General features: G+C 39.8%; 1 protein-coding gene across 23 annotated transcripts in view; it reads left to right on the forward strand.

Annotated features, from left to right (window-relative positions):
* The window catches only part of LOC124147884 (protein scribble homolog), a 122,524-nt gene extending 102,560 nt beyond the window's left edge, over window positions 1-19,964 (forward strand). For 6 of the 23 annotated variants that reach the window (XM_046518705.2, XM_046518711.2, XM_046518715.2 and 3 more), the window contains 8 exons: window positions 5,890-5,995; window positions 7,992-8,006; window positions 10,188-10,352; window positions 11,251-11,378; window positions 13,499-13,554; window positions 15,102-15,290; window positions 16,820-16,906; window positions 17,174-19,964. In XM_046518705.2, the coding sequence (XP_046374661.2) occupies window positions 5,890-5,995; window positions 7,992-8,006; window positions 10,188-10,352; window positions 11,251-11,378; window positions 13,499-13,554; window positions 15,102-15,290; window positions 16,820-16,906 (746 nt within the window). In that variant the 3' untranslated portion in view covers window positions 17,174-19,964. The remainder of the gene's footprint in view (window positions 1-5,889; window positions 5,996-7,991; window positions 8,007-10,187; window positions 10,353-11,250; window positions 11,379-13,498; window positions 13,555-15,101; window positions 15,291-16,819; window positions 16,907-17,173) is intronic. The other 17 variants (XM_046518713.2, XM_046518723.2, XM_046518716.2 and 14 more) reach the window with 13 other exon arrangements.
* The last annotated feature ends 2,286 nt before the right edge of the window (window positions 19,965-22,250 follow it).

A 22,250-nucleotide genomic window follows, 5' to 3' on the forward strand; every position in this document is an offset into this window, starting at 1 on the left:
CTGGAGAAGTGTATCTACCTGTCTAAATAATCCACAAGTATATCTGTGGAGAAGTGTATCAGCCGGTCTAAATAATCCACACGTGTATCCCCAGACAAGTGTATCTACCTGTCTAAATGATCCACAAGTATATCCCTGCAGAAGTGTATCAGCCTGTCTAAATAATCCACAAGTATATCCCTGGAGAAGTGTATCAGCCTGTCTAAGTAATCCACAAGTATATCCCTGGAGAAGCGTATCTACCTGTCTAAATAATCCACAAGTATATATCCGTGGAGAAGTGTATCTACGTGACTAAATAATCCACAAGTTTATCCCTGGAGAAGTGTATCAACATGTCTAAATAATCAACAAGCATATCCCTGGAGAAGTGTATCTACCAGTCTAAATAATCCACAAGTAGATCCCTGGAGAAGTGTATCTCCCTGTCTAAATAATCCACAAGTATATCCCTGGAGAAGTGTATCAACCTGTCTAAATAGTCCACAAGCATATCCCTGGAGAAGTGTATCTACCTGTCTAAATAATCCACAATTATATCCCTGGAGAAGTGTATCAACCTGTCTAAATAATCCACAAGTATATCCCTGGAGAAGCGTATCTACCTGTCTAAATAATCCACAAGTATATATCCGTGGAGAAGTGTATCTACCGGTCTAAATAATCCACAAGTATATCCCTGGAGAAGTGTATCTACCTGTCTAAATAATCCACAAGTATATCTGTGGAGAAGTGTATCAGCCGGTCTAAATAATCCACAAGTGTATCCCCAGAGAAGTATATCTACCTGTCTAAATGATCCACAAGTATATCCCCGGAGAAATGTATCAGCCTGTCTAAATAATCCACAAGTATATCCCTGGAGAAGTGTATCAGCCTGTCTAAGTAATCCACAAGTATATCCCTGGAGAAGCGTATCTACCTGTCTAAATAATCCACAAGTATATATCCGTGGAGAAGTGTATCTCCCTGTCTAAATAATCCACAAGTATATCCCTGGAGAAGTGTATCAACCTGTCTAAATAGTCCACAAGCATATCCCTGGAGAAGTGTATCTACCTGTCTAAATAATCCACAATTATATCCCTGCAGAAGTGTATCAGCCTGTCTAAATAATCCACAAGTATATCCCTGGAGAAGCGTATCTACCTGTCTAAATAATCCACAAGTATATATCCGTGGAGAAGTGTATCTACCTTTCTAAATAATCCACAAGTATATCCCAGGAGAAGTGTATCTACCTTTCTCAATAATCAACAAACATATCCCTGGAGAAGTGTATCTACCAGTCTAAATAATCCACAAGTATATATCCGTGGAGAAGTGTATCTACCTTTCTAAATAATCCACAAGTATATCCCAGGAGAAGTGTATCTACCTTTCTAAATAATCAACAAACATATCCCTGGAGAAGTGTATCTACCAGTCTAAATAATCCACAAGTATATCCCTGGAGAAGTGTATCTTCCTGTCTAAATAATCCACAAGTATATCTGTGGAGAAGTGTATCTACCAGTCTAAATAGTCCACAAGTATATCCCTGGAGAAGTGTATCAGCCTGTCTAAATAGTCCACAAGTGTATATATAAAAGAATCAAAATAAACCACAACAATATATCGGTTTACAAGAGTACACTTTGATTTCAAGAGCAAGGTAGTCATTTGTCCCCAACAGTATACATTGATAACGAAAAACAAAAATGATCAGCACTATCTTACAAAAAGAGAAAGTATGGATTAACAAGGGTAGGCATTTAGTTATATGAACAGTCAATAATTTGCAAAAAGGATTCTTATGAATGAAAAATAATCATATTTTGAAAATAATAATGGCTATATGAGTTCCAACCTACAGAATAAGATACTTAGTTACACTGGAACAGTGGACCGCAAAGCTTGATTCTGAAGTCTTCATCACACAGCTAGACATGTCACAGCAAATGGGGTTGAAAGTTTACTACGTGTTGCAAGTTTTTGTGCAAAAAGAGCTACATTTGTGTTAAATAGGGCAGCCATGTTTACTGACAACTCCCAAGTTTTGTGCCCAACTCTTGATTCAGTTGTTATAATTAAGAGCAAGACAATTTGGTCGTGTACAAGCCGTGAAGTATGCGTGAAAACTAAAAACATTAGGTTCTGTTTATAGAATGAATAATTACCTGCAGAATCAGCCACTATAAAAACAGACATGTCCAAAAACAGGTCCATGTTAATACATAAGCTTATCAAATATTCTTCCTGGCTGTGTTTTTTCTGTTGATTACATAAGATTCACAATTAAACTCATCCAACTTCCAAGGGCATAAGAAGTACATTAATAATTCATTTGTTTGAAATAATTCAGATGTTGGCTAGTAGACATTAGTTCTGTCTTTATTGACATAATGGAAAATAGTTCTGTGAGAGAACTTTGTATATTCATAAAGTAACAAAAGACAAACTATTTGTGCTTCACAAAACATGAAAACAGCAAAAGTACTAATATGATCAGGAGAGATAACCATTGCATTTGACATTTTATTCAAAGTCATTTGAATAATTTTGAGAAACTGACCTGTATATACACTAAAATTTAGAAGTAAATCCTCCCAATTAAGTTACTGGATTCTAAATAGTTCCTGTAGATTTTTTTACTTTGAAAAAACTTGGGTTCTGTGTGGCCCAAGTTTACTCAATTTGCTCTGCAGAGTTGTGTCCCTTTGCTCTTTTATCAGTTGGGTTTCAATAAACGATGTAACCTTGTCAATCAGGAACATTGTTAAGTAAACATTGAAAATTACTATTAGGTATGTTATAATCAACCGCCTCATGATCTAAAAGGGTTGAATAATAAGTTCTAAGTTTCACATACAAGAAATTGTGAACTGTGTTAACGACATCTACATGCCATTCACTACACCCCATTCATTACACCCCATTCACTACACCCCCATACCCAATATGCCCTGCATCCATCACATCATCACAACAGGAGCCAGCCCCTGCACCAGACACCCTCACCCCACACACCCTCATCCTACACAAACACTCCCTTTCTCCAACCCACCTTAATATCATCAAGACCCTTTTGCCAAACAAGTGTCAAGAGATAGCCTTTAAAGTCATTCAAGGACAAAAGTTGTTGTTGTGTTACAACAATGAGAATGTGTCACAGATGGAATTACATTGTTTGTGTATTTGTGTTGCTGCACTGTGTTGTTCTAACCGGGGGTGCCTGCAGCATGCTCACCTGGGATCCCGAAGGGACTGACCATTTCATTGTCAGGGGAATACTTGAAAGAAATAATTGTGACCCAGGTTGTACCACACAATAATTGTTTGATGGACATGGGAGAGTCCTGAAAAAATGTGTTGTGAAAAATCTTGTTCGGCTCTGTTCAGAGAGAAAGATATTTTGTCTCGGAACAAAAAATCCAATTAAATGGTCTGTCCTGAAGCAATCTGAACCTGCCTTGTGCACTCCCCAATAGGTCAGGGGTCATCATGGAGATAGTAGAATTACCTGCCTTGTGCACTCCCCAATAGGTCAGGGGTCATCGTGGAGACAGTAGAATTACCTGCCTTGTGCACTCCCCAATAGGTCAGGGGTCATCGTGGAGACAGTAGTATTACCTGCCTTGTCCACTCCCCAATAGGTCAGGGGTCATCATGGAGATAGTAGAATTACCTGCCTTGTGCACTCCCAGTAGGTCAGGGGTCATCGTGGAGATAGTAGAATTACCTGCCTTGTGCACTCCCAGTAGGTCAGGGGTCATCGTGGAGACAGTAGAATTACCTGCCTTGTGCACTCCCCAATAGGTCAGGGGTCATCGTGGAGATAGTAGAATTACCTGCCTTGTGCACTCCCCAATAGGTCAGGGGTCATCGTGGAGATAGTAGAATTACCTGCCTTGTGCACTCCCCAATAGGTCAGGGGTCATCGTGGAGATAGTAGAATTACCTGCCTTGTGCACTCCCCAGTAGGTCAGGGGTCATCATGGAGATAGTAGAATTACCTGCCTTGTGCACTCCCAGTAGGTCAGGGGTCATTGTGGAGATAGTAGAATTACCTGCCTTGTGCACTCCCAGTAGGTCAGGGGTCATCGTGGAGACAGTAGAATTACCTGCCTTGTGCACTCCCCAATAGGTCAGGGGTCATCGTGGAGATGGTAAAATTACCTGCCTTGTGCACTCCCCAATAGGTCAGGGGTCATCGTGGAGATAGTAGAATTACCTGCCTTGTGCACTCCCAGTAGGTCAGGGGTCATCATGGAGATAGTAGAATTACCTGCCTTGTGCACTCCCAGTAGGTCAGGGGTCATCGTGGAGATAGTAGAATTACCTGCCTTGTGCACTCCCCAATAGGTCAGGGGTCATCATGGAGATAGTAGAATTATCTGCCTTGTGCACTCCCCAATAGGTCAGGGGTCATCATGGAGACAGTAGAATTACCTGCCTTGTGCACTCCCCAATAGGTCAGGGGTCATCATGGAGATAGTAGAATTACCTGCCTTGTGCACTCCCCAATAGGTCAGGGGTCATCGTGGAGACAGTAGAATTACCTGCCTTGTGCACTCCCCAATAGGTCAGGGGTCATCAAGGAGATAGTAGAATTATCTGCCTTGTGCACTCCTCAATAGGTCAGGGGTCATCATGGAGATAGTAGAATTATCTGCCTTGTGCACTCCCCAATAGGTCAGGGGTCATCATGGAGACAGTAGAATTACCTGCCTTGTGCACTCCCCAATAGGTCAGGGGTCATCATGGAGATAGTAGAATTATCTGCCTTGTGCACTCCCCAATAGGTCAGGGGTCATCGTGGAGACAGTAGAATTACCTGCCTTGTGCACTCCCCAATAGGTCAGGGGTCATCGTGGAGATACATGTAGTAGAATTGAAGCAGGAAAATGTTATGCTTTACCTGCAGTCTTTTAAAATAAGGACGCTACTTATGTGCAAGATCTCATAAAAAATATCCCTAAATCTGTCTCAATTTGTCATGATGTGTTTGTTTAAGCGATTGAAACAAACATCTAGAATAATCCTTTCTAGTATGACCTTTGTGGATTAATTCTAGATATTAGAAACAGTTTATCCAGAATAGTGAATATGCAGTGTTAATAATGATACAGATGAATGTCCTATTACAATTTGATAAAGTCATAGAAAAGTTATAATGCCCCAAGCAAAATCACTGGATTGTCAGACAACCATACCCCGGTGACAAGCTACTGTAGCTGTTGTTCATATAAGTGGTGGCTGCTTGGTTTGAATTCAATAACTGTAATGTATCTTACTAGTTTCATATAGTTTACAACATGCTCAGTGGTTTAATCTGTTGGGTTGACACACAGAGACCCAGGTTCGGTTCCAGACTTAAGTTTCAATGTGGGAAGCCAAGTTTTGGTGTCTGCTGTCATGTTATCACTGAAATATTGCAAATCTATTAGTGAAATATTGTAAATCTATGTCAAAGAATGGCAGTTACGATCATCTTAGCGCTAAGATCGCTTTGTGCAAGTGGGCCCTCTTGTCCTTGCCAAACTGCCCAATAGTTAAGGTATTGTAAGGAAAAGTAGAAATTTGCTATAGGGTTTTGCTACATGTTATCCAGTGACTGAAAAAGTTAGGTTCTACAGCTGCATGTCAGTGTCCAACCCAGGTCAGTTCCACAAAGCAGCATCTGTTTTTTTCCAGCCCTTTATTTTAACCAAGTAGTCCCAGCACTAACATCCTTGCATAACAGTGCCTTGTCCTCCGGTAGTGATTGTTTTGAAGATGTGTCTAGGAGATCAGGGCAACCTGTGAACCAGACAGAATGACTGCTTCTGTAGCATTCTAGCTAGTGCCTGTGGTGTGTGGATTACTAACTGCTTGCCTTTCTTCCTCTCTCTCTCCTCGCTAACACAGAGAAGAAAACAGCGGATATGTCACAGGAGGAGATCCTCTCGTTTGTTACAGGCAGCATCGCTACGGAGATCTCAGGGGACCAGGATTATGGCAAAGTCCTTGCAAGGTAGGTAACTCTCTGATCAGTGGCTGTCAGACTGGCAGTAGTCCAGCAACCTTTGCTGGGTCAGTTGTTGAAGTGTGGGTGAAAAGTGAGTGTCTCTGTCTCTTCCAAAAGAAAGACAAGTTGTTTGGGTTTAGTTAGGTGTTGCAAGATTTTTCATCAGTTTATCCAGACTGAGTTATTCAAAACTTCAAAGTATTTCATTAATGTAAAACTGTTAAGGGTAGATGTCTTACCATTTTGTTTTGGGAGGATATCATTGTGATCTTTAATTGGCAAGTTATTTGAGATTTGCTCTTTTCTAGGTAATAGAACAAAATTAATTGTCGGTGCTGGATTGTTTCTGCAGCTTTGCTCCCATAATATCATGTGTTCAGTAACAGAGTAGCTTTCTGATGGGTTCCCTCATATGGGTTAATAAGTATTGATTTCTATATCATGCCACGTGTAAATATTGACAACCTTCAGAACATAAACAGGCATATACAAGGTACACTTATGTAGGTGAGTCAATGTGGATTTCTGGGTAACAGTGGACTTTTGAAGTTTCTCATTGTCATATGTTGTGATACATCTTCCTGAGGCAAGGGAGTTAACTGACTATTAAAGTCAGTTAACGCCCTTGCCTCGGGAAGATGGTTTTGATAAGGATTTTGAAAGATGAAGACGGTCAGGTCAATATCAGAAGGAAGGACTGAACATCAAAATGCTGTTGAAAGGGTATTTTATGATTTGGACAGGCATTATTTATGTATGAACTTACGAGAAGGATTAAGTCGACCTTGGGCTGAAGGTCTGTAGCTATTTTTGTGATGGATAATGTTTGGATTGTTTATGTTCAATAGAGGACATGCTTTGTGATTCATATTGCAATACATAGAGTGGTTGAAGAATGTATGGATCAGTTCTTTGTGCTTCCTATTGCTTCTGGTTTTAGGAGTTGTTTGTAGAAATGTTGAGATACTGACATTAGAAGTCCTCATGATACAGTGATTTATTCCCTTCCGGTGCATCAAATGCCACATGGGCCATTCACCTGAAACAAGGGATTTTTTTGTGTGTGTGTGTGTGAAATCCCTCCTATTATATACCCCTGGTATCATATTTCTACCTAATGATGCATCATCACATCAAATAAAAGCAATAGATAGGTGTCACTATCAGAGGAGAATTTTTTTAATTGGTATTCTTTTCCAGGTATACATGTACAGATACAATGGATTAATAATAAGGCTAAGTTCATATCGAAATTTGTACAGTAGATAATAGCACCATGTTTCAAAATGTGTAGACTTTGTAAGTGCACTTCTAGAGATGATTCAATGGATTTATGCAATGGTTGCTTTCATTTGTCACAATAGAAGAAGTGGTAACATTTACCTTTGTATCATGGATAACAGAAGAAGAAGATAGTTATTGGAATGTAAAATGACATAAAGACAAGAACATGGTGTTTTTACAAGTAGAAAAAGCATTGAACTTACCTCTGTTATATTCATTAATAAATTCCCTTTGTAACAATTCAAATATTGGAATATTTGTAAAGGTTATATTGAAAAGATTGTATTTGACTACTGGTATTATAACATTAAGTATGTCATTTTGTTTTTCTGAATATCCAAACAACACTTCATTAGTGTTAACTGCAATATATATTCCAGTTTATGTTTCTATCCAATTAAACAGTTTCCATATATCATGAGACATTTGGAATGCGGACATTGTGTGTTTCAACTTGGGTACCAGGACCATGTTTGTTTTCCTGATGAGGGCCATTATAGGCAGTGTCCGTGTTGATCAGCTGATTGAGCCAGTGCTTCCAGGTACTCAGTGGGTTTTTGAAGTTAGGCCAGGTCGACTGTGTTCTTGTTATTCTTGATCGAACAGTTGTGATTAATAATAAGCCATTGTTGTTTGTTTTGAATTGTTGCAGCCAGTACAGCAGTTTCTGTCAGAACAATACTATGTATAAAAATGTGTGATGTTTCTTTGTTGCCAGTCTTGATCCCCGGAGGTAAATGATGGCATCTTGTCATGTGGTTGTTCTCTCGCGCGCATGTGTGTGACTATCTGCCCCAGTTTGATTTCCCTGTTTACAAATTACTAGATGACTTCCTTGCATGCTGGTAGCTTTGAACTTGACATTTCTTTTGTTTGAGCACAATTGACCATTTTTGATTGTCAAATGTTTTATTTCTGTTTCTGCTTCTTTGATGTTTGCTGTGAATGTAGAATGAGATTTTGCCAGTCTGCTTGGAATCTCGATGGTTGCTGTGCATGATCACTCCACCCACACCCATTTCCTGTTACCATGGTTACATGGCAACTTGCACATCATCACAGTAATGTTCCCTTACCCCCTACCCTCACACTCCACACCCACACCAACACCAACGCCCACACCCATGCCTACACCCACACAAACAGTTCATTTCTTTATGTATTATCTATTGAAATATTAAAGAGTGATTACATCTATTGCTTTTACTTTTGAAGCTGTCACCAGTTCATCGACATCACAACCTCTCAACACAGACCCATAATACAACCACACATCACTGTCACCCATCCTGATTCATACCTCACCCCACATTTCAACCCCACATCAACTTACTCCGTGGTCTGGTGGTAAAGCGTCTGCCCGGAGAGCGGAAGGTTGTGGGTTCAATCCTACCTAAAGACGTTAAAAGGTAGTACTTGTTGTTGACCCAGTCTTGCGCTCTGTGTTAAGGGGCTAAAACAAGGACTGGTCACCTCAGAGTCAGTATACTGTGTCTGAGTGGGGTATTCAGGTTAAATTGCAGCATGGTATCTGAATGGGCCAGCACTATTAAATCGGCACAAGTCCGGCCTAGTACAAGCACATACACACATCGCTATATAACTGTAATAATCTTGAATGCGACATTAAACCCCATTTCACCTCACCTCACCTCACCTCACCTCACCTCACCTCACCTCACCTCACCTCAACCCCACATCACTATCGCACATCCCTATCCATATCCCACCCAACAACCTCACTCACCACCACCGACCGTTTCCGTGGTCTAGTGGTAGAGAGTCCGCCCGGAGAGCGGAAGGTCCGGGGTTCGATCCCCAGCCGCGTCATACCAAAAGACGTTAAAAGATGGTACTTGTTGTTACCCTGTCTGGTGCTCGGCATTAAGGGGCTAAAACAAGGACTGGTCGGCTCGGGGTCAGTATACTGCGTCTGAGTGGGGTATTCATGTTAAACTGCGGCATGGTATCTCAGTGAGCTAGCACTATAAATCGGCATCAGTCCAGACTAGTACAAGCTGCCACACAAACACACACACGTATATGCACGTCGCTATATAAGTGCAATAATCTTGGACGCGACGTTAAACTCCATTTCACCTCACCCACTCCCCACCACCCTATCTCGTACAGATTTGACTGCCCTGACATCCTCACCCACCCACTGAGCCTTTGATTGTCTCCCCTTCACTGCTTGTTTCTCCACACCAGCATGAGGGATAGAGCTGTTTTGTTTTCTACCCTTGTATGTGTATATTTCATGTCAGGGAAAAACTAAATAATACTTGGTAGAACTGTTACTTTAAATAATATGGTTTATTTGTGTCTGTGTATATGATAACATGGTGAGTCATGTGTGTTGATACATTTACCATTGACACAAGTAGTTACATGTACTCCACTATTTTATATATTAGCATGCAATTATTATTTAAATGCCTTTTGTAGATATTTATTTGTTTAAAATAAACTAACCTAAGTAAAATAATATAACTAAAAATAAACTAATTATTCGTAAGTTGTATTCATTTCCAGTTATGCCTACTGTCTCTTTTTTTATGTTAGATACTAAATCATAATATTAAAAACGTCTGAATATTTTGTATGCTTTCGAACTATCATTGGTGGGAAAAACTTCCCTTCTTATGGACAAAATAGCTGTGTCTCTCTTGTGCTGCCCAATATGTCAACATTGGGTACTTTTTGACTTCTCAAATAATTAATATCCATCCCGAACTAAGTACATGTATGTGTCTTTCTCATTTATTGTAGATTTATTTTAAAACCCTTTTTACACCAAAATTATGCTTTGGGCGAAGGTTGGGCTTTGTGCTTTCACGGCTTTCTAATTATATGACTTTGGGATGATGTGTTGAAACTGGAATGAAAACACTGTGAACCTCCTTTCTACCAGTTACCCACCAGGGGGCGGGGTTGTAAGAACAGCAAAAGCCGAACGTCGGCTCTCAGATCGGGTCCAGTTGGAAGGTGGCAGCCCGCAGGAAGACGGGGAGAAATTATCACCAGCTGAGGAGCGGGAACTACAGGCAGAGAAAAGAGCTGCATGGAGGAAGGCTAGGTGTGTGAGGCATAGGGCCTGTATTATATTCAGCTAGAACATGCATACCTAAAAAATCAATTGATCAAAACCAGTTGCTAATACTATTACACTGTGATACCAAATAGGTGTGGAGTACGGATTAAGATAAATAAAAGGAATCAATAGTTTCCTGTTCAATGCCATTTAAAACAAAAATAACACTTAGGTATTGTTAATTGGTGAAATTGAAAAGATTTTGTTTCTGTATTATTTGTTTGTTAGTTACTGTTGTCGTATGGTCTATGTCTGTGTGTATCGTGGCAGGATGTTGTGAGGAGGTGATCGAGATGTGTACAATCAGTTTATTGCAGTAGTTTCATCAGTCACATGATTGTCACATGATCAAATTTATGCATGTCACATGATCACGTTTGCTCTTCATGTTTGTTTTGGTGATGTTTTTGCCAGGGTTTTGTTTGACATGTCCTTCCGTTCCTGTCTTCTCCCAATTTGTTTCTGAAGGAATGAACACTAGAGTTGCACCGACATTTATTCCAATATATGATCCACAATGAAGCCTGACTGCTTTCACAATAACCCTTCCCCCTGCCCACATAATGGTCTTGTATATCACAGCCTAAGTGTAAACCATGGCAGTTACAAGTGTTGAGAAATTCCGTTATTTAAATCCTGAGTTGAAAGATTTACCCGATGCCACTGGGATAATACGTAATGTGTTTCAGATGCCTTATAGTGTTGAAGTAAGGTATTTCCGAGCAACAGAATGTTGAATCATGAATATAAGCCTGAGGCAGAAGGCAGAATTTTAAATTTAAGAAGGAACACCAATGCTGTCCACAGACCTGATGGGTCTTGTGTCAGTTCTTGACCTCTGTGGTGTGGCAGGTCCCACATGGTTGTGTATGCGATGTTGCAGGATGAAGTCGCTGGAGGCAGATGCTGTTCGCGCTCAAGCTGTGATCGCTCGTGCGCAGGAGATGTCCAAAGATACAACGACAGCAACATCAGGTTCTACACTGTCAACAGTCGACATAGCATTTGCCGGTGAGTCAGTCCATTATGTGTGGATCAGTCTATATTTTGGTATGAAGTTATCGATTCATGAGCTTAGATATCCCCTCTCTTTATTAACTTTCAAAATTTCTTATTGATCCTTTGAATAATTGATCATTCATTCGGTGGAAAGTTTTTCATTCAGCATTTTGACATCATTATTTATTTCAAGTATATACAAGTAAAGTGGATGGTGGGTTATTAATTTATCCCAGCTAGGTCTGTGCAATGCTGTGAACAACATTCTTCACTATTCCTCTGTTTGTGAAGTGTTCATGAAAGGGAAATGAGCAGCATCATAATGTAACAGTAGGTTTATTGATGTCAGGAGTCCATTGAACTTAGAAATGATGCTTCTTGAGACACCTTTTCTTATCAATACATTCTTCACTGGTTGTATATCCAAGCTTTTAACCTGATAGGAGGGTTGTGTAATCTGAAGATTCACTTGGTTGTTATGGCAATCCTTGATACAATCAATGCCCAGCTTTCTGTGGCACCTGGATTCACTTAGCTCCCTAAATTTTGATCATGTGAAATAAACATAATATAGAGTACGGTAACTGTATGTAGAAAGAGGGCGCGGGTGGCCCAGTTGTCTGAGGGGGCGCGATTCACTGTGCAGAGTTGCGTCCCTTGGGCACGCCAGAAACCTATGATTGTGGGTTCGAATCCAGGTTCACCCCGATTATGTTTCTAAGTTTGTCAGCACCATACCCGTGCTCATGGGTTTCACCGAAGTGGTCAACGTCTGAGACCTGCATCACTTCGGGCTTTCCCCTAACATTAAGCTGACACGCTGTGATATAACTGGAATACTGTTAAAAGCGGTGTTAAACCCAACTCACTCACTTACTCACCCTATGTAGAAAATACAAATATACCCGTCAGTTTCACTTGTGATTGGAAAAAATAGTGTTGATGATGTCCCTCTGAATGTGATTGACCCATGAAGACCCGGGTTGGAATGGGTCTTCAGCAACCCATGCTTGCTGTAAAAGGTGACCCTGCTTGTCATAAGAGGCGACTAACGGGATCCGGTGGTCAGGCTCGCTGACTTGGTTGATGCATGTCATCGATCCCAATTGCCCGGATCAATGTTCCATGATGTCAATCACTGGATTGTCTGGTCCAGCAACCACGAATGTATAGAGTCGACGCAGAAAAATAAATAGATTGCATCCAGTGGGACACACAATGTGAGGATCCTGTATATAACGTAATTATCCATTCTTACAGTTCAGTACAGTGAAACCAAAACATATTTTTCAACTGACATAGGGATCAGTTCTATACTTTCTTAATGAAGATATAAGACATGAACTGACTTACTCTACTCAATGATGTGGCTTAGAATATGTCTTGAAAGTAGTTGGAGCATTGTGAATCCCCAACATGGCATTGTATCAAGGTTGTCATCTACTCCACTTCACTTTTCAATATCAACTAAAAGATGCAAGCACTATAATGACTAATTTAACATTTAACCCTATAAATGGTGCAAACCTTATTTCAAGTAGCTTCATTGACACTCTCAGAACGCACCAATCACATCCCATGTCATGTTTCATACATGAAGTTTCTTACTTAGATCATTGTCATTACGCACTGAAGAGACAGTTGACTCATGTGGGGTTAATAACATTGGAATTTCATTGATCAAGTTTGGATTACGAAAAGGGGATTTGCATGTGCAAGCATTGAGGTTGATGTCAGTGTATTTCAGGTTGTTTGTTGTTGTGTGCAGTGAGTTTTGTGATTGGATATGTTTGCATAAAAATGATCTGTGATTTCATTTGCTAGTTGCTGCATGTTTTTTTAACTGTACAGTGCAAACATAATGTCATCAGACAGTTTGAATCACTCAGACGTAGCAACATACACCATGCAAACAGGTTATATCCCATTGGAATACATTAGTTATCTCCCTTATTTGACAGTTTTATCTGTCAGTTGTCTCCCCTGAATATCCACACTTGACCCCTTGGGGCTCTCAAACTATTCTTCCTGAGACTGTGCACTGGATATAGTTAGGTATTGCAATTGTCAAAATATCTTCGGATACGTGAGTTTCAATAAGTGTGACCTTGACCCCAACAATCTTGCTACAGATGATGAAGACGACGAAGCTAATCACATGGGTCAGAACGGGGAGCACTCATCTCAGGTTGGTGAGATCCTTCACATGCGTCTGTAGTCCTACTCAAGTATTGGTTACAGCTTGTAATACCACTCACTCAACATACAGCCTACTGAGCCCAGCACAACAAAAGGGGGCAGATATTTTGGCCCAGATTGATTTAATAGGATAACAAGAAAAAATATGATTAGAAGATGCTAACAGTCAAGGATAAACATTTCCTTGGAAACCAATAAAATGTCAAGCTGATAACAAAATATCCCTTTGAAGAAAAAGCCAGTTTAAGGATTCAAAACTTGATTCAGAGACATGTTGGTTACAGGGTGTATGTTGAGGAACTAATATGAATTCATTTGCAACACAGGCAGCAGTACACACAGAAATAACACATAATATTGCATGTTAAACTAACTGCATGGTCAATGTCTTGTTTCTCACTGCTGGTTTCTGATGTTTTTGGATGGTTTGATTCCTTATTGTGCATATTAACAGTTGTTTGAAAATCCAGATACCGTATTTGATGTAATAAGCGCCCACATCGATATTTGCTAATATATTGGCTAGTGAACAATCCCAATTAGCACCCCTTCCGATTGATCAGTGTATACAAGACTTATTTATTCGTGTATAATACACACTCGTGTGTTATATGCAACTTTAACTATGGGCAATTAAATTCTGGAAAAAATATATCTCGTATATAAACATTTCAGGCTGTCAGCATAAACCACAAAATTTACAATCTTTCAACTCTGTTTTTCTTTCTTTCTTTCTTTTTTTTCACAAAAATAATATTCTAATAAGAGCCCCCTATTTCTAATTTTGAGAGCACCCTGGGCGCTTATTACGTTGAATATGGTAAATTGTGTTTGAAATAATTAAATACAGCTAGCAGCGAGAGACAAGAGTATCAGTGTGCCTGATTTAGCATAGTTTTGACATGAATATCTTGTGTAAAATTCTTGATTCCTGGATATTATTCCATGTATTCTTTGCATTGTTTGAGCTATGTTAGTGCAGTGCATTTTGGTGCATCATGAATAACATGTCAGATGAGCATTAATCATGATCAGGGCTTCAGTGCATTATTATTTAGCCCTGAATTAGCATTTCATTGACAGAATCCTGAAACTGTCACAGTTGTTGTTTTGTGTGTACTGCTCTTTTCCTAAGTAGCCATTATCAACAACTCTGGGGTTAAAAAGAGTAACATCAGGACCAGAGTCACTCTTTCAAGACCATTATGCATTTGATATTCTGCTATATTGATTTTTCATCTAAAACGAGTTTACAAGACATTCGTCAGAAAATTACACATGATTAGGTCAAAGTTGTTCTTTTTAACCCCTGCTGATTTGAATGCTGCTTTATCATGATAATTTACACCTACTGTCTGAAAGCATTATTACTAATTTCTGCACACAGCAGATCACTCGATGCCTTCTGTCTTTTTAGCATTAGAGTAGACCGCCATGATGAATACACGTTCACCAATTGTCATGAGCCATGCAGAATGTATTTTATGAAATGAGCTTAGAAAGCTTCAACAACAGCAGACTATTTTCTTTGCACAGACCAGGTTGCCTAGCAACGTAGGCAGCCATCTTGTTGTAGTGAGTAAAGAGGGAGACACGACGGTTGAAGAAAATACCCGTGTTGTAGATGAAAAAGTTCAGACAAAGACTGAGGAATATTTCGATGAGCATACGGGCAAAATATCATTTCGAACTATTCAAGTGGTAGAGAAAACTGTCGAACATGAGGTATGACATTACATTCACCGCATGCCCTGCTGCACGTTGCCCGATCCTGTTGTCATGGGATACGTTTGACTTGGGCTCCACTGTTTAGTTTAAGCTTCTGGAATGGCCTGGGCAACATGTGGAGAAACTACTGGCTTGGGTGTCTTCTGATCATGGTTGTAGTCTAGCTGTCACTCCTAGTTACGTTTGACCACCTTTCTTTCTCCTTGTGTAGGGGCGGTAGTTAGCCTAGTGATTATAGCATGGCTCGTCATGCAAAATTCTAAGTTACAATAAGTGAAGACAATTCTTGGTGTCCTTTGGTGAGATGTGTCTGGAAAATTGCTCTCTAATGGAGAAATCATGAGAATCTGTTGATGACAGGAGTTGAGTTGATTCTCCTTCAGAATCAACAGCTTCAAGTGATATCTCAGTCTCAGACCATGTTATGGTTGATATATAATTTCTCTGTAATTTTGTATAATGACCTTCAGTTGCATCAGTTTAACTTGTTTTAAATGCACGTTCAGAATGGCCAGTGGATTCCTGGCTCTGAATCAACAGCAAGAACAGTAGTGTGATGTCATCAGAATGGTTTAACTTTTTGTATTGTCTGTATTGGCACATAGTAACTACATTATATATGTACTGTCAACAGCATTTACGTGACCAGGTAGAATCTAATGATAATTTGTTCAGATTGTAAGTACATGGTGATGAGTCAGTCTCCCTGGATTAGGTTGGATTATGGGTCCTGCAGAACAATCTTCCCCTTACATTGTAATTGTGGTGATTGCTTTTTCTGATTGTTTTTTATTTGGTGTAGGTGTAACAATGAAAAGTGAGGGGTCTATAACAGGATTTTCCCTTTGACCCTGCTTAAACACTGCCAGATACTCAGTTGTGTTCACTTTCTGAAATCCATCATTAAATTCTTTTTGATCACTCCTTGATGCTGCTTGATTTGCCTATGCTGGCAATACTATTAGACAGTCGGGCAAGATGAACGTTATCACCTGATACTACTTGTGGGCTAGCCTAGTGGTGAAGGTATTCACTTGTCACGCCAAAGGCCAAGGTTCTATTCCTCACATGAGTACAATGTGTGAAGACTGTTCAGGTGTTCACCAATGTGATATTACTCGAAAAGTGCTGTAAAACAATAATCACTCACTCATACTTCTTGAGCCAAACACTCCATCAAGACTGAAATGTGGTAATAGAGAGATTACATACACATGTAGGAGTTATCTCCCCAGCAGTGTTAATATTGACTTCTGTGCACGAACGATACTGAGAGTAAACTATAGCTGATTTTGCTGCCTTCCACAGCTGTAGCTTTGTGTTTCAATCTGCCTGACCGTTGTGGATCAGGTTTAAACGTCTGTCATGCACCTTGTGTTGCTAGATAACCAACTGTTGCACTGCACCTGCAATTTGAATGTAGCTTGTGTCTGTGTTACGAGCATGTCTGTCGTCCTGTGAGATACGCCTGGCGCTGGCTGTATTGTGGTGGAGTAGTGCGTTAATGAGATTCTCTGTCTCTGCAGGTGGAAGTAACCAAGCAGCAGATTTATGAAGTAAACCTCCAACAGTCGCCTGTATCGCGCTACAACAGCACAGGCGGCAAGCGGTAGGTGCGTACTTTTTTATTGAGGATCTAGCTTGGATGCGCTCCTTTCGGGGGAGTACCAGTCAGTGTCAACACCTCAAGTTCAGAACCCAAGGTCCTGATCTACAAAGCATTTGTCATATTACGACCTGTCATAACTATATACTTTATCATAGGCTTACAAATGATGTAGTGCTACAATTGCTTTGTGGAATGGGGCTTTCAAAAACAAACATGATTTCATTTTGCAAGTTAGATATGTTTTTGCTAATATATGTAAATCATCTTCCAGGTGAATGCTAACACTGATGCTGCCACAATCAGGGACGTCTAGTTTGCCCAGCTCCTCATCCCGGTCTGTGCTCAGTAGCCAAGTTCCTCATCCCGGTCTGTGCTCCTTGGCCTGTGTGAGCTGTCGGAGCACATTCCATCTTCAGGCTAGACATCTATATCAATCAGACCTGTATCTCTTCACACAGATTAATAACCATAGACCCAGGGTGTGTTCGATTGGTGAATCGCTGTCCACGGTTAACCCAACACACACATATACACATCATTAATCACCTAAGTGCTATTTCTCATTTTATATACCTTCATCACAAATAGCTCAAAAACAATTATTATAATATTATGTACAGGCAATCGACTGATCTACAGACTAACATAGCACAAGTTATTGTTTCTGCCATGGATTTATCATGTAGATAGATAGTGTTTGGTTAGCCATGGACTGGTCTCACCAATCCAACGCAGGCCTTAGAATTACCTGGATCTGCTTAACCAAACTTGTTCCAGTGATGTTACGTTGATGTAAGATACTGTATTGGCTGGGGGCAGTTACTACGGTGATGTTGTATGTTTGGTTGTGATTATAAGTACAATGCAAGTTTGCCTTTGTTACACATAAACTAGCTTTGGTTATATGTGACTTTCAACATGGACTAATTCAGATTATTTGTAAATTTCGAGATTTATGTGTTTTTGTAGCTTTAAGTTGAAATTGTTCTGCCTATGTTGGTTTGTTTTCAGCAGTTTACATATCAAAACACCAACTGTGTGTATGAATCGGGACAGGAGAGATATGCATGTATAATTGAAACAGTGAAAGTGCAATAATGTTTAAACTAATCCATTTTATCTCGCCATGAACATGTTACTTCTTAAAGATTCAGTGATGGAAGATATTGTTCCATTTGTAAGAAGTTTTAAGATTGTGTGTATAATCTACTGATGGTTTATATGTAACACACTAGTTACTGTTTACATACTGTTTATTTACCCTTGCAATTATTGTACAAAGTGTTCACCAAAACAATTGAACATAGGTGTTACGGATTATTTAAGACCAACCAGACACTGACTCCTGTCAAAGTGCACATATTGTAGTAAGTGGGATACACAAACTCAGAGACTGTATTTAAGACTTGGTGCCAAACTGTTGTCCTTTGTCATCTCGGTATCCATCTGTTCCTTGTTTGTCCAGCTGCCTGACCCACTTCGTCCTCCATAGATCATTCCTTTCTCTATGAGCTAACAACCCTTCCCGCCTCACCCCAGAGGACAGAGTTTTAGGGGCTAGCACATTCTGTTTCCCTGCCACTCTAAGTGTACAGATACGTTGCTTGTAGCATCTTGCTGTGTATATATTTAGTTCCTGTATTGTCCGGATGTTTTTAGTTACTATTTAACTTATGAATACCCATGTTTTATACAGTTTTATTATTGGTACCATTTATAATGTTGCGATTCTTCATTCCCGAGTTTTAGTCTTCATAGTTTTACACATTTTATCCCTTACATTTTGACAGCTTCAGCGTTGCCCAATATTTGAACAAATTAACCAAGGTTGACAGCATGATTAAGCTTATTATTTTATCCCTATTCATTGTTTTACTAATTTAGCAAATAGTAGCCTATTGGCATCGTAGAAGTCACAATTGAACATCATCCCCTTCTCTTTTGACCCTCTGTAAGTTAAGTTTGAATTGTTAAGCAGTCCAGTTGAGCCCTAAATATTTAGTTTAGTGGTCCCTGCCTGTGGCACAGTATCGATGGCAGACGTGGGGAGTGTATGCAACTAGCCAACCGTCATCTCTCTTTCATGTTTATATCCTTGTTGATATCATGCGTATTGCCGTCACAACATGCCATACAAGTCATATCATTGGAGTGTAAAATTTGTACAAAGTGTTAATTGTGCTTGTGGGAGGGCTGGCTGTTTATATATATGTGGGTGGGGGTGTGTATCTAACTTAAATAAGTAAACATCTTGCCTCAATCGTGTGCCGCAGCGTTTTGTAATTATTCAATTATTCAACCCGTGTCAGTACTGTTGTTAACTGGCACAGTTCGTCCCGTGGTAGAACAGAGGGTGTGTTAGAAATGATTCATGACACTGCTAGACTGTAATAACTTTGTTCATGCTTCTTCAGAATTAATACCTGGGTGAAAAAAATACATTCAATCTATATTACATTGAAGACCCCTTCCTTTTTCCTGTTGCCATGGTTACAAATTTCATGATTTTAGAAACCACATTGTTCACCCTGATAATTCTGTGATCATTCTGATTTTAAGCATCTCAACCAGAGCTGAGTTGAGGTGTGCCTGGCTTGGTCACTTTTTATAGTTTTATTTTTTAATATTGCTTTGGGTTTTTTATGTTCTGTTTTGAAGAATCATTTTTTGAATTCATTTGGATTGGCAAGTTATTAAGTTTCATGGCCAGTATTTTTGCATTCATCAATAACAAGTATCATTTTTATGAAGATGAACATACAATGTGTCACAATATTTTATTGTTATATAACTAAAAATTGCCAAAAAAAAGTATGTTTATGCCTCTAGGCTGCTTATGAGTGAAAGGGTTAACCTTGACACTTTGACTTTATCGTGATAGACATTCACCAGCCATACTAACCTCACCTCAGCTCTTGCTAGTCTCTGTGTGTGTGTGAGAGACAACTTAGCGACACTGTTTACAATGTTACATTAACCATGTTTTACCGCCGACCGTCGTGGGTCGACCTCTACTGCCTTTTGTACATTTCACTCATGAAATAAAAAGGATCTATACATTATGTGAACACACTTTGTTCTATCTGAGAGTGCGTCAAATAATTAGAGTGTATTATGCTGCAGCCAGCATCAGCAGGATGGCAGTGTTTCAACAGGTGGTTTGTTTGTCAACATGGACAGAGTAGAACCCCAGCATCCCCTTGTTGCAGGTGACAAAATTGGATTGAGTGGTCAGTTTGTTTGTTTGTTTGTTTAACATCGCACTCAGCAATATTCCAGCCGTATGACGGCGGTCTGTAAATAATCGAGCCTGAACCAGACAATCCAGTGATTGATATCATGAGCATCAATCTACACAACTGGGATACGATAACTTGCATCAACCAACACAGTGAGCCTGACCACCCAATCCCATTAGTGGCCTCTTAGGGCAAGCATGGGTTGCTGAAGACGTATTGTTGATTGTTGCCCGGATCTTCACGGGTCTAGAGTGGTCTGATTCTGATTCACATTGTGTATCCATGTTCCCCAGTGGCGTGGATCTGGTTTTCTGGATTTCCTGGTACAGATTTGATTATTTATTGGCCAAAGTGATAGAGTTTACTGCTGCATCAAACACCATCTGACAGCTGATGAATGAATGAATGTTCTCTGCATCATACCTCCATGTCACAATGAGATTTGATTGGTCCATGTTATTTTGATAATATACTATGTGTGTGTTTCTCAGCAGAAGAATAAATCCCTTATACCCCGCCACAAGCAGGACAGGCTGCACATGGATTTCTGAGGGAAAATAAATCCCTTACTCCCCGCTTCAAAACACAGCCACACGCTTTTTCTGAGTCACTGAAAGTCACAGACAAAGCACAAGTAAAACTGAACTCAATCGAACAGCTGTTATATTAAAACATGTTGGTAAAATTAAGGGCATCGTAGCTGTATCACTCAGGATTATATGCATCCCTCATTAGGTTTTATGCCCTGAGAGATCCTGGTACGACTTATGTTTTCTGACAGCTGATAAATGATAAAAGAAAATAACTATCCCTCAAGAAACTGTGGTCATAACAATTGTTGCAAAGAGATCAATGCGACATAAACTCACTCACTCACCCTCTGGATAGGTGGAAATGTTTCCGATGTCCATCACCATGAGCACTCACAGTGTCACATGTACGCGAGACGGGTGCGCTCCAGGGTCCAGGCACTAATTAATTCAATCGCCATGATGAGTACTATTAGATGACAAGTTGCAACTGCTGTGAGTTGTAATACACAGTGATGCAGCAATCAACATGATCAAGCAAGAACAGTGTCTGTCTTGTTTAAAGCCGCACTCAGCAATATTCCAGCTATGTGACGGCAGTCTGTAAATAATCGAGTCTGGGCCAGACAATCCAGTGATTGACATCATTAGCATCTATCCACGTAATAGGGATAAGATGACATGCGCCATCCAAGTCAGCGAGCCTGACCACCCGATCCTGTGAGTCACCTCTTACGACAAGCAGAGAGCAAGAACAGTGATGCAAGAGCTCTTGAATGCAGGCAGCATCACTCAAATGTTAAGTCCAGTGAAAGCATCCGGGTTAATCTTGTCTGCTGATATGTGGCTAGAAACCTTTAGAAAGGGCAAAAGAATTGCAGTAGAGGAGATATTCTTTTGCCATGACAATATAACAAAACTACATTACAAGTATTTCTGGTCTGATTTTATTATGTTATGCCACACTGAGTATTTTGCAAGTTCAGAAAACATACATTGTGTGTACTGTTAACTTACTCTGCCTTGTGATTCCTGAGAAAAGTTCTTAAACATTCTTTGTAAAAAATAAATAAATTTCAGTATTAATGCCTTCAACAATCTTCAAAATGTTCAACACCGTCGTGTTCATGGTCAGGAACACCTACAAATACATCAGTTCAAAGCCCTGAGTTCAGTTATGATTGATGAACCTCATTGAGTTGTGAGGCTTCAGAACACAACACTAAGAAACATCTCAATAGTTGGCACTGCAACTAAACATTCCAAACATCAATATCACATGCAATACTATTAAACATTTTCCCTCGATTTTAAGTTATTAAAAGGTTTGATCTGAATTTTCATTTATCATTTCTTTAGCATGTTTAGTTTGTAAAACAAAACACATTAACTTTTACTCACAATTCGATTCACTTGATTACTTGCAAGAACCTGGATGGAAACCGATTCTGCACCTTCCACCTTGACCTGGCTCAAGTGGGGCTCAGATTACACACTACCGTTTACTCCTTTGAACATACAGAGATGCTATAAAGATGCAGTGTTTTACAATGCAGTTTCATTTCATTTGTGTTTGAAG

The sequence above is a fragment of the Haliotis rufescens genome, unplaced genomic scaffold (genome assembly GCF_023055435.1).
Source record: "Haliotis rufescens isolate VD_foot unplaced genomic scaffold, xgHalRufe1.0.p SCAF_1, whole genome shotgun sequence".
Lineage (NCBI taxonomy): Eukaryota > Metazoa > Mollusca > Gastropoda > Lepetellida > Haliotidae > Haliotis > Haliotis rufescens.